This window comes from Galeopterus variegatus, unplaced genomic scaffold (genome assembly GCF_000696425.1).
Source record: "Galeopterus variegatus unplaced genomic scaffold, G_variegatus-3.0.2 Scaffold3138, whole genome shotgun sequence".
In the NCBI taxonomy this organism is placed as follows: Eukaryota; Metazoa; Chordata; class Mammalia; order Dermoptera; family Cynocephalidae; genus Galeopterus; species Galeopterus variegatus.
In genome coordinates, this window is record NW_007729249.1 from 163146 (window position 1) to 176163 (window position 13018).

Genomic DNA, 13018 nt, shown 5'->3' on the forward strand with positions numbered 1-13018 from the left:
GCGCCGTCCCGGATGGGGGACCCGAACCCGCGGGCGGGAGCGCCACCGCGCTTCCCAAGCGGCGCACTACCCAGTGCGCCACCGGGCCGGCCCCGAAAGTCTACTTTTAAGAAAGAAGAATATTAAAAAGATAATTGGGACAATCTTTTTTTTTTTTTTTTTTTTTTTTTGTCGTTTTTGAGACCAGCCGCACTGCACTCACTTCTGAGCGCACTGGGCCATCCCTATATAGAATCTGAACCCACGGCGGGAGCGCTGCTGCGCTCCCAGCGTCGCACTCTCCTGAGTGCACCACGGGATCGGCCCGGGACAATCTTTCCTTTAAGTTTTTCTTCCCAGGAAATCTTTAGGATATCATAAAAAGAATATATTTAAAAATTAACATATATTAACATTTAAATATATTTAAAATTAAACATTGGATATAAGGATTAACTGTTTTTAAGAATGGCTGATTGGCTATCAATTACACAAGTTGAATGTTGACAAATTTAGTAATTAAAACGTTTATCTAAAGATGAAATCAGATTTTACCACCTAATTTATAAATCTCTATATGAAAAAGGGATTTCTATCAGCTCAACTGCAGAAAAGTTAACTGTTCTTTATTTCTAATTTGAATATGCAAATAGACCAATAGATTACTAAAATTAATTGGTTTTATAATAATTAATGTGACATGATAAGACAAAACTTACTTCATGTACTTCTTCCTATCAAGAGATTTCTGTGTTGCAGCTGAAAGAGCCACTCGTGGACTTTTCATTTTATCCTTTAAAATATAAAAGTAACATAAAACCCTACTGGTACCAATAAATACCACTATATTATAACATAGAATGATCCCAAAGTTCGTGGGAAGGCCTCTCTTTACTAACATCTTAACTTTAACTTACTCTTCTTTCACAATTGAAGCAGTCCAATTCTAAAATTTAAATAATTATTACTCCCAATAAATTTTGTTTGTTTTTCTTGTGCCAAACACACCAAGATCATTGATTGAAACCAGAGACCGCCACATTCTGATATATTGCAAATTAATTTGTAGTCTGTTTTCTAACTCTGATTTCAGAAAAGACAAAATCCATATGATAGTTTCAAGGAAATTCAATCAAGAGCAGCTGATAGTTTTTCATAAGCCATCCAAGCAAAATATTCGAAACCCAAACTCCGAAATCCAATCACAAAACAATATGTAATTCTTTCATTATATAATCTTTCAAATTTGCCTACAGGTTTAAATGCTGCTGGTAATCCTAGGAATAAGCTATGCTCAAGAATTGCTGGAAAAGTGCTAAAGTCAGTAAAGAATGATATTTAGTATCAATTACCCAAAACCCAGAAGACCCTTATCCATTAGAAAATCGCACAACATACCATTTGCCTGAGCATTTTCTCTTTGCGAGCTTCTCGATCATGATGTAGAATAGACATTCTTTCAGCTGCATCCATTACAAAGAATATGTCATGAATACCATACAGGGCAGCTCGTAACTAGGTTCCAAAGAAGAAAATATTGTATGCATTTAAAAGATAAGGTTAGAATTCAGTAATACTATGTATACTTCTTTTATTTAGAGGAAAAGGTTAAAGTAGTTTTCATTAAAACCTATTTTCAGTGATTAAATGAGACAGAGATATACATTTCCATTTCTTAAAAGCCTTTGGGATGTGTACACTTACCTGAGCTAACACTCTTTCCTGAAGTGAAGCATCTTGTGCTGAAACAACACCTCTCCTTAATGGTGCTTCTGACTGAAAATTCCTTATGAATTCCATAGTATCCTGAAAAAAAAAAATGCTCCTTCACAAACATTTCTTTAGAAAGATTTTTGATCACTGGAGTTTCCTTTTGTTCTTCGTCTTGCTCAATACAAAATTACTAAGAACATAAAACTATTACTTATTAAAAGTCAAATAGTACTCACTTTAAAGTGAAACAAAAACACACAAACTACTTCATTTACATATTATTTTTAAGAGTATCTAAGTAATATTTATAATCAGACTTATAAAATTACCTATATTACAGTGACAAAAAAAATGTTTGATCTGCCCAAATTCTGAACTATGCTGTCAGCTCAGCTATCACAAGACTGATAGAAACTAAGACAAAAGTGAAATACAATTTACGACAATCTTACTTTTACAGTTTGTTGAAGTTGCTTCAGCTTATCTGTCTGCATAAGCCTACGAGTAAGAAATCCTTTTGCCACTGCAGTTACTTTGTTAAATTTTGCTTGTACTTCTGGACTAAAAACCTAGGAGAAATAAGACAGATACAATGTTTTAAGAATGCAAGCATTACACTCAATTGTTTTTCTTAATCTCTTACAGTGAACTAAATTCCTCTACCATGTTTGCTCTCTGTAGTTTCACCTCTACTAAAAGCTAAGCTATTTGATGTATGGCAAAAAATACTGACACTTACTTGTACAGCCTAAGATAATGTAGCTCTTAAAAAAATATAAACAGACACAGACAGACATATATCACTAAGTTTGCCCACCTGAGACCATCTAGTTTTGGCCCTTCCAAAAGGCCTTGTTACTGAGAGTTTGGTCAAGCCACTACTTGATGATCCCCAGAGGTAGAATGGTGCTTCATTTGCAGAACCAAAGCTATATTGTAGGGCAGAATTTGTGAAACCTAGAGAAATATACACATAGTATTATACTTGATGTCATATAATCAGAATATTCAGAACATCCAAATAAACACTTGTGACATTCATTAAGAATAACAATGCCTCTGAAACTGATCCACATGCAAACTTAAAATTTTATGCACATTAAGCTTATGCAACAGATGGATCTTTTCAACACAAATAGCATCTCAGGATAATTGAAGATGTGAAGATAAGCTCTCACAGGGACTGGGGAATTAGAGGTAATTCAAGATCACTCGGGAGATAGCAAACTGTTTTCACTCGAAGCATATCACCTGCTGCATGAATGAACAAAGACTGGGCTCTGAGCCTAATTTCCTGATATTTTCCTTGGTAGTCTTTTCTCAGGAACACCTACTCACCAGTCCTTGACCTGCTATCATTTCATTTTTCACTGGTTACTAAGCAGGTGGCAAACAGCAGTGGGTTTGGAATTACTTAAAGAAAGGAGCTAGAATTTAAAGTATGCCAAATAAAATGTCTTATTTTAGGATAATTATCCTTATGCAGGATAATTTTTTCAAATGGAAAAGGATTTTTAAATATTTACCAGAACTATTTGAATTTGAAGTATGGAGGGAATCCACTTGAGATAGCATTGTATCTAGCAAACTAGAGTCATTTATTTTTCTCCATTCTAACTCCACCGTATTGTTAATATCCAATTCAGAGGCTTCAGCTGTAATCACCTTCTTCTCTTTTAACATTTTCTCCTGTTCTTCTATTTCCTGTAAATTAATAGTTTATTACAACATGCTAGATCTTTTGTTTAATTATCCCAAAATAGTATTTTTTAGGCTTAGCCAAAATATGTGCAATTATCAGCAAATTATTATTTATTTCAACTTTTCCTCCCTCAAATAAAATTATTTGAATTTGACAATTCATTTAATTGATTTTCAAGTGTGATACTAACTATAATAACCTTATAACAAGTGTCTTTATGGTAATAGCTCTTGCAGAATGTGTATTTCAGCATCTATAAGATACCTTTTAAAAATATTAAAAGTTTTGAATCAAGGATCAGTAAAGTTTCCTTTTGATAAATTATGCAATTACTTTTAGGTAAGCATCTAAATATTAAATCTCACATTTTGACAATAAAAATACCATCCATGTATCAAAATCAATGACCCCTTAGATTAAGATACACATGGGGAAAAATTACAAGTATTTTATATATGACCAAAATTCATAAGTATCCTTGGCTAAATTTCACTTACCAGTCCTATCCCCCTACATTTTAATTCCTCACCTTTTGTAATCTTTCCTGTTCTCTTTCCTGCTCAGCGATGAGTAGTGATAACTGCTGGGCGTGCTGTTCTTCTAATCTCTTCCGCATTTCTTCAAAAGCTAACATCTTGCTTTTTAATATCTCCTCGCCTTCTGAAAAGAAACATGTCCCCTTCAAGTTTAGAAAATTCACTACAAGTCTAATATCTGATATTTTATACCATCAATTTAAATTATGCTCCTGACCAGAAAGTATTCCTGGATCTGCCATAACACTGTCACGACAGCCAGGTCTCCACTTTGAACCACATTATCATTTGCCACTCTTATTTCCTGCTACGCAACAAAGAAAGGGCTGTATCTCATCACCTTTCCCCACTCATTCACCACAGCCCATCAAGATCTGAACTGATGGGGCCAGCCTGGTGGCGCACTGCTACAGTGCGCCGCTTGGGAAGCGCGGCGGTGCTCCCACGGAGGCTTCGGATCCCACATACAGACCGGCGGCTCACTGGCTGAGCGAGGTGCGGGCGCAACACCGAGGGTTGCGATCCCGTTGCCGGTCATGAAAAAAGACAAAAAGGAAAAAAAAAAAAGATCTGAACTGATGAAGCCAAGACTCTATGTTTAGGCAACATTCTCCTGACTCATAATTAACTTCCAAGATGTGGTCCTCAACTGCATCTCACTGCTAATTCATTCTTTTGATTCTTATCCTTCTCCAGGATCTCTGGTATTGGAGCTTGTGGTTTTGCTTCGTTTTGATTTTTAAAGTAAATGTCCCTTTGATGGTGTAAAGCTTTCTCAGCTTGCGGTTCCAAAAAAGATAGGATATTAAAAGTCCAGATATTTTAGGTAATAACTAAAACATGTATTAAGAAGAATCATTGTGCCTACACACGGTTACTGACTAGGAAGCGGTGAGGCACACTGCGCATTGCACTGCTTCCCCTGCCTGCTTTGACAGCTACTCCGGTCACCTCGGTGACTGGCTTCATTGCACATGCTTACTAAGGTACTGCCAGACTTGCCACTCCGTTGTTTTTGTGTACTTTTGACATTTACTGAGGCAACCTCTAGCCATACTGTGTTGTCTACTTGGAGGATCCAAGTTGGATCCCCAAGTACCAATTGTTACTTTTATTACAGCTCTTAGAAAGTTGCCCAGGTTAAGTGGTCTGCCCCAACCCTATTTTTCCCGTAAGCCCTAAGAACTTAATTTATTTGATTTATGTCTTCTGTATCAATAATGAATTGTAAACCATGACAACAAAGACTAATGAAGAAGAAAGACATGGTGTGGCTAACACTGGATGCAAGAGAAACCTGAAATAATACTTTTTATCAATAAAGAACCATTCTTGATACCTTCTCTAATTTGATGTTAAAGGGTTTACTGAAGGGCCAACTACATGATCTCATTATAAATGAATGAGCAAACTAACAAAAACATTAGAAACTGAAGTCCAAAAGGAAGACCTCATAGCAATACACTATATTAAAACTATGAATGATTTTTTCATGCAAAACTGTTGCCTACAGTCATTACTAATAGTCTTTATAACACCAAGTGGACTATGAAAGCTTCATCATTCAAATAAAATTCTTTAAGAAAGGCTATCAAATGGCAATAAACTGTAGCTAATTATATACCCTCTAACAAGATAAATGAAATTAAATGCCCTTAGATGAAGACAATTTTTTTTGTAAAATGTCAAAAGTATTAAAATAAAATTGTCTTCTGTACAGTAGGTATCAAACACTTCAAAGTTTCCTTACCTTTGGAACTACTTTCTAACATTTTATTTTTGTTGATGTAAACAGATCCCTTAGGGTATCTTGTATCTCCTCGCCTTCTTTGGAACTACTTTCTAACATTTTATTTTTGTTGATGTAAACAGATCCCTTAGGGTATCTTTTTTCTGGCAAATGTTGCCTTTCCTGTTCTGCTATTCCAGTTATGACATAAGGGCAGTTTTCTTTTTGCAAACTATCAATATCTAAATCAAGTCTCCGTTTAGCTTTCTCAAAACTGTTATCCAAAAAGTGTTCATTTCCACAGGACACCATAGATATGTCCATCTGCTGTCTGGTATTCTGGTTTTGCATTAGTAAAGGGGATGGGTTTTTTACATCATAAGACTTATTCAGTTCCATTTGTAAATTGCAGGAGTTTTTCTCTAACATACTGGTTGACTTGAGTCCACTCACAGTTCCAAAGTTTTGACTTGCTATACACTGACTGGTAGCATAAGGTTCATGCAATTTTGACACTGCAGTACAAGTACTGTTCATTTTGTGTGCTCCTCTCTCATCAGATATTAATTGATCTTCCACAGCAGAAAGTCCATGAGTAACTTTATTTTCTAACTGATTTCCTGAAGATTGACATACCTGATTTGATTTACCTAAAACCATATCCTCAATGGCTTCAGGCATATTTTTGCTGACATAAACCTTGCTTGCACAAACTCCTGTTAAATCAGTTGGTAACTTTGGCACGGTTTCAGGTACATTTGTTTTTTCATCAGTATCTTGAACAATTATATCCACTGCCTGTTCTTTCCCTTTAGGACTTAATTCACAGGCATTTATTGGGTTATTTATAAGTATATGACATGCTGATGATGGCCTGGAATGCCTTCGATGCATTTTAGGACTCATACTTGGCTCTGGACTAGGTAATCTGGCATATGAACCTGTATGACTTTTGATAATATTATTTTCAGTAACAAAAGTAGGAATAGCTTTAAAATCAGAATCAGAATCTAGAACAGTGGAATGGGCAGTTGGTATAGGTATGTCCACTTTAGAAAAGCTAGCTAAAACTGACATATTCGTGCTGCATGCTTGAGTGGAAGCACCTTGGAGAAGAACATTTGATTTATTAAGGCTTGGTTTGTCAGGAATAATTGAGCCACAGTGTTTGCCTATCAACTGGGCCTTCTCTTTTACATAATCAGTCACCTTAACGGCTTCATTTTCTTTGTCTGAATGACTTTCATTAACACTCCTTTTTATACTGCTTCTCAGACTGCGTCTAGATTGTTCTCTTTCTATATATTCCTTTGACTTTTTCATCAGGTTCTGAAGACTCATTATGTAGGGATCTGGGGTGACTTCTGCCAGAAGTGATGGATCCTGCTCTTCAGTTGCTGAGAAAAGACCATCAGAAATAAGAGTCTCTTGTGGAGTTTTTGAGGTCTTTGGAGAAGCTTCATCTTCTGTGTGTCTAATATTTGAATTATCACATTGCTTCAAAGAATTAAATCCTTCTGAATCTCTACCTAAGTCTACCCCATTAGTTTTACATTGGTCCTCATTTTCCAGTGGCAAAATTTCAGTTATCTTTTCAAGCTTTGCTACTGTAGAGTGCTCAGTAGGGCTTGGCAAGTTGTTTGTAAATGTAGCAGGAACATTCAAGTTTCTGACTTCTAAATTAGAGTAAACTGCTTCAATCTCCCACTGATCAAAATCACTGGCATCAGGTGCTTTTCTAGCCTGAACACTTTCAAGAATCTCCTGAACACGATTCAGTAAAGCTTTCTTCCTATTAATCTGCGAATTAGAGTAAACTGCTTCAATCTCCCACTGATCAAAATCACTGGCATCAGGTGCTTTTCTAGCCTGAAAAGGGAAATTTAATAATTAATATTTCCTGATTGCACAAAAAGCCTTTGATTTCATTGTTTTCTAAAATAAAACTGAAATTGAAGATTCAGAACTCTTACATTTGAAAACACAAAAACAAAGATGACTGGTTTCTATGATATCCTCTATCACATGGGGCTCAAATTACTATTAAAAAATCTATTGATTATCCCAGACTATTTATTAAAAGAAAAAAAGAAAATTACCAAATCTGATACAAATATGAAATATATACATGTTCATATATCCATGTACAATTTAATCTCTGAATGGAAGCATTTTCCTTATCATTCTTCTCGATACATGTTTTAAACATCACCAGTTGTTCCTTGTAGGATAGATGTCATGTAAGGATAATAATATATGCAATAAATAGCAAGCAATTAAAAGTCTTACGTAGATGATTCCTTTTCTAAAAAAGACAAACTTTTCCAGGACATTGATTGTGCAAAAATAATTCAGTAATAAGATTCCTACTTCCCACTTAATTACTCCAAAGTTTAACTAAAATTCCTCCATAAAATAAGGCACATTTGTAGTAAATAATAGCTCAGACATGTAGCTTAAATTACTTAGAAATAAGAAATATTTCAACTTAAAACTCAGTTTATTCAGACAAAATTCAATTAGATTAACTAATTGTTGAGTTCATAGCAAACTGTTAATGTTTTGGAACAAGCAAAATAGGTAAAAATTGACATTAATAAGAGAACAACTGTTTACACATGAGACCCAACAGGAAAAATAAAATTATATTTTGTATCTAAATATCCGATTTTGCAAAAGAAAAGTGAAAAAGGATGGTTTCTAAGGATTATATAAGTATATAATTTTGTAACTAGCAGAAATCATTATCATGTTATCATATGAACATAGACTCCAAAATCCTGAATATTAAAAGATTTTTAGTTTGTTTTGTATGTGCTTGTTTTTTTCCTAGACCATATGGCCCTCCTGTTTTACCTTACAAATCCCAAGACATGTAATGGTTTCCAGGTACTACGCAATAAACAGTACAACGAGGCATACTTAGTCACAACCTCAGGAACAAAATAAGCTGAAAGGGACATATAGATTCACGAAATCCATGAATATGCTCATAGGTTTAAGCAAAACAGGTTATTTCTTTATATAAAAAATTTCAAATTTCACATTTGTGATATTCAGCAGCTATGTTTTTTGCATACCACTCAAATAAGATGAGTTTAAAAAAAACCAAAAAAAACTAACATAGAATCATAGGTTTTACAGATAAAGCAGACCTTATAAATCTATTTGTATTATACAGAATTTCTCTATCTGAAAAATTAATTCATTACAGTTCAACACTGTACATGCTCTTTTAAACATAAAGTCAGACTCGACAATAATTTTATTAGTAGTATATTTGATATTTTCCCTCAAAGGACCAAGGATAATATGACATTTTTGTTTCAATAATAAGAACTATCTAGTAAGAAAAAACCTACCTCTTACTACTAAATTAGCACTACACATTATATCTTTTAAGCTTAATATGGACAGTAATTGTCTGCAAATTAAAAACTACTACACACACTGCATACTACCCACAAAGAAATGAAGGTAGTGATTAGTGGGAAATACCCTAAAATTCATTATACATGTGTGATCATCTAGTATGAATTACACAGACAAACCATAAATACCTAAGATTATGAGAAAACAAAAAGATGCAACCAGCGAAACAGTACTATATATGGCATAAATTACGTGTTCAATCTAACTCATGTTTCTCTTTTTAGCATGAAATGATCCAGACCTTAAAACAAATGGTTTATCTAAATTTAAATTAATCTAAAAAAAATAATTGCAAATTGTATGGATGTGTTTCAATTTGGATGTAGGATGCATCTAGGCAATTCTATTGATCTAATCTAAATTGCATTTTGTGTATCTAAGAGCAGAATTTTCACACACACAAAAATTGAGGGCAGTTATTTATTTAGCAGAGAATGAGAACAAGGGCACTTAGTCAATAGTCTGATTAGTTCAGAGGTAAACTACAATGGCCAATTCTATCATTTTGTCACTGAGAATTCGATGTTTTTAGGGTCATAAGATGCAAACAAAAAGTAATTATATTCAGTGTATGGCTCCATTGTCTAAGTACCCTCTGATTGAAGTACCAGACATCACTGACAAGCAAGTGAATTCTCTTTGGAGTAACTAAAATGGAATATCACAAACTATGATGCTTCTCAAACATAATAGTGAAAGTATATTGGTAATTACCTAGTTAAGTACAAATATATTTCTGAAAAATTATCTTCAGTACTTACCTTATGATTATAATCTAAAAGAGCTTAAATTACACACCTGAACACTTTCAAGAATCTCCTGAACATGATTCAGTAAAGCTTTCTTCCTATTAATCTGCTTTCTCGCTTCTACATCAAGTGCTTTCTCCTTTTCTTGTTGCATTTCCTTTCTTTTCTCAATGTTAAGCTGTAAAACATCATAAATGTGTAATTATTTCTCAGTGATAAAAATATCATAAAATCAGGAAATTATGAATCAGAATGACTAAAAATATGTGCAACAGGCAAAACTAACCTATAGCAAAAGAAATCCAAACAGTGACTGGGGATATTGACTGGGATGGGGCCAGCGAGACCTACATGGGTTTGAGTTATACAGGCATATAACTGTATGCATTTTATTGTATGTAAATGTAAATTATTCTCAATTGAAAAAAAAGTTAAAGAAAAAAAAATACCTGTTCATTTATCAAATGCTCTAAAATGAAAGAGATAAAATTAGCCCTTTTGGCCACTGCTGAGCTTTTCATTTGGTAAAATCTTACTTTACTGGGTCAATCAGATCCTTCAGCTTTTAATTTTCTATTCTGTGCACATTTTACCTCATGGCTGCCTCAAGAAAATGTCCAAAAGTTTAATGATAAAAGAAATAGCAGTGTTGGTAACACCAAGGTGAAGGGCTGGGATCCCCATACTAGCCAGCTGCCAAAAAAAAAAAAAAAGAAATAGATGTTTTATTTGCCTACAAAATCAGAACACATTTTTATTCCACCTCATTGTACTCTCCAATAAAAAATATAATGTACCTAAAAAATGGAAGGCTTCCAAGCATTACATCTTTTTATAGTGGATTTAAATCTAATTATTAAGTCTTAGGAAGCTTAGTCACTGTGTTAAGAGTCAAGACTTATTTTGGACTTGCACAAATGGAAAACATGTCATAAAAAAATTATTCCAACGTTGCAATATTCATCTATCAAATATAATATAGGGATGGTCGTAGCTCAGTTGGTTAGAGCATGGTGCTTTATAACACCAAGGTCCAGTGTTCGATCCCTATACCGGCCAGCTGCAAAATAAAACCCCAAAAAACATGAAAGTGTGGATTGGGTCCATAAACATCAGATTTTGCTTATAAGTAAGTAACTAATGGAGTCATTGACCATACACAAGCCTTGGACATTTTGGTCCACATTAAATCAAGCAATGTGTCATCAAATAGCTGATAAACATGTTGTTTTAAAATTTTTTTCTTATTTGCATGGTACCAAAAATCATTACACAGTTTACTTGCTAATCTAAAAGGGGAAAATGCATACTTTTAAAGAGCCATCTCACAGTCACCACTGTAAGCAAGTGTTAAACTAAACATCACTAATGGAGACAAGTAAATATTACATAATTTCTGATTCAATTTAATATGAAGTACATGTTATCACCTCCAAAGAATTCTTGCCAAAAATGTTTCACCTGACTCTAATCAAAATTTTAGACTTAACTTCCAGTTTATAGGAAATACAGGGCCTAGAGGAACAAATTAAGCATTACCATGGGGAAACAATTATACAAATCTAAAATATAAGGCATTCTACAAGACAATTGGTCTGCTCTCTTCAAAAATTCAGTATCATAAAAAAAACTTTTTTAAGGAAGTAGAGGGACTGTTCTAGAATAAAAGAGATTAAAGAAGCTATAAAAGACATTTGAGCACAAATGGAGAAACTTGAATATGAATAGAATATTACATGCTGTTAAAATTTATTATTAATTTTCTTCAGGTGTGGTAATGGTATTGGTTTTATAAAGGAGAACGTCCTTATTTTTAGGAGATATACACTAAAATATTTAGGAGAGAAGTGTCATATATATGCAATTTTCAAATGGCTAGGCAATTTTTTTAAATGTATGTATGTATACACACACACATACATATATAAAAATCACAAACACAAATTCTGATAAACACTATAAAACAAAGATGGCAAAAATGTTGAATCTAAGTAATAGATATTTGGGTAGTCCTTGAACTATACTTCAACTTTTCTGTATATTTGAAATTTCATAAAAACTTAACATAAAATATTGGTCTTTTAACTCCTGTTATACAAAAAAAAATTTAAACTCACTTTTTTCCAGTAATATTAATTTTCTGACTTACAATAAAGTCACATGCATTTAAAAAACATTCAGTTAGTATCAAAGGGTATACAATGAGAAGTGTGTCTTCCCTACTATCCTATATTCTCTTACCTCTCTTCAGAGAAAGAATATGCCATCCTTTTAAAAACCCAAATGATTAACATATATTGAGTACCTCCTATGATTCAAGTAGTAGTCTAAGCATTTTACATGTATTAATTCATTTAATCCTCAAAACAGCTTTATGAGGTAGGCACTATTTTTATCCCATTTAACAAATAAGGAAATGGACCACAAGTTCACCCAGCAGGTAGATGGCAATGCAATGATTTGAACCCAGGCCAGAAGGCTCCAGAGCCTGGGCTTTTAACCACTACTCTACACTGCCTCTGATAGCATGTTGCATGCAGTAATTTGTAATAGATCATGGAGATCCTTCCATGCCTGCACATTTAGATCTACCTTGCTCATTTTATTTTTTTTCTTTTCTTTTCTTTTTTTTTTTGTACATTTTTTCTTTTTTTTTATTATAACCTTGCTTATTTTAATGGCATGTATGAGATTCTATAAAATGGAACACAATTATACTAGTCAACTACTGATGGGCCTCTAGGTTGTTCATTAATCTTTTGCTATCGTAAATGATGTTACTGTAATCTTGTACATAATTCTTTTGGGCACACATATGAGTGTAATTGTAGGATATTCCCCAAAATATAACTACAAAGTCAAAGGTTGTGTACACTTTTAGATTCTGATAAACACTATGAAACTATTCACCCAAAAACGGAATGAACTGACAATTTCAGCAAAAGTTCATTGAAAGTGCATTTTCCCCCCAACCTAAGAAACAGTAGGTCTTGTCAGATTTTTGCAAATCTAGTAGGTAAAAAACACTAATTCAAAGGTGAATGAATCAATTCACACACATACATACACACACACACAAAAAAACAAACAAACGGCAAGAATAACAACATCAACAACAAAAAACAGGGGGTGGGGGGAGAGGAAGATTTAACAACCTCAACTTTTTTTTTTTTTTTTT

General features: G+C 33.7%; 1 protein-coding gene across 2 annotated transcripts in view; it reads right to left on the minus strand.

Moving 5' to 3' along the window:
• Positions 1-13018, minus strand: part of CCP110 (centriolar coiled coil protein 110kDa) — a 23405-nt gene that overhangs the window by 5861 nt on the left and 4526 nt on the right. For both annotated transcript variants that reach the window (XM_008584064.1, XM_008584066.1), the window contains 9 exons: positions 9890-10018; positions 5755-7402; positions 3924-4051; positions 3219-3396; positions 2510-2649; positions 2145-2261; positions 1684-1785; positions 1378-1494; positions 699-772 (listed from right to left, as the gene is read on the minus strand). In XM_008584064.1, the coding sequence (XP_008582286.1) occupies positions 699-772; positions 1378-1494; positions 1684-1785; positions 2145-2261; positions 2510-2649; positions 3219-3396; positions 3924-4051; positions 5755-7402; positions 9890-10018 (2633 nt within the window). The remainder of the gene's footprint in view (positions 1-698; positions 773-1377; positions 1495-1683; positions 1786-2144; positions 2262-2509; positions 2650-3218; positions 3397-3923; positions 4052-5754; positions 7403-9889; positions 10019-13018) is intronic.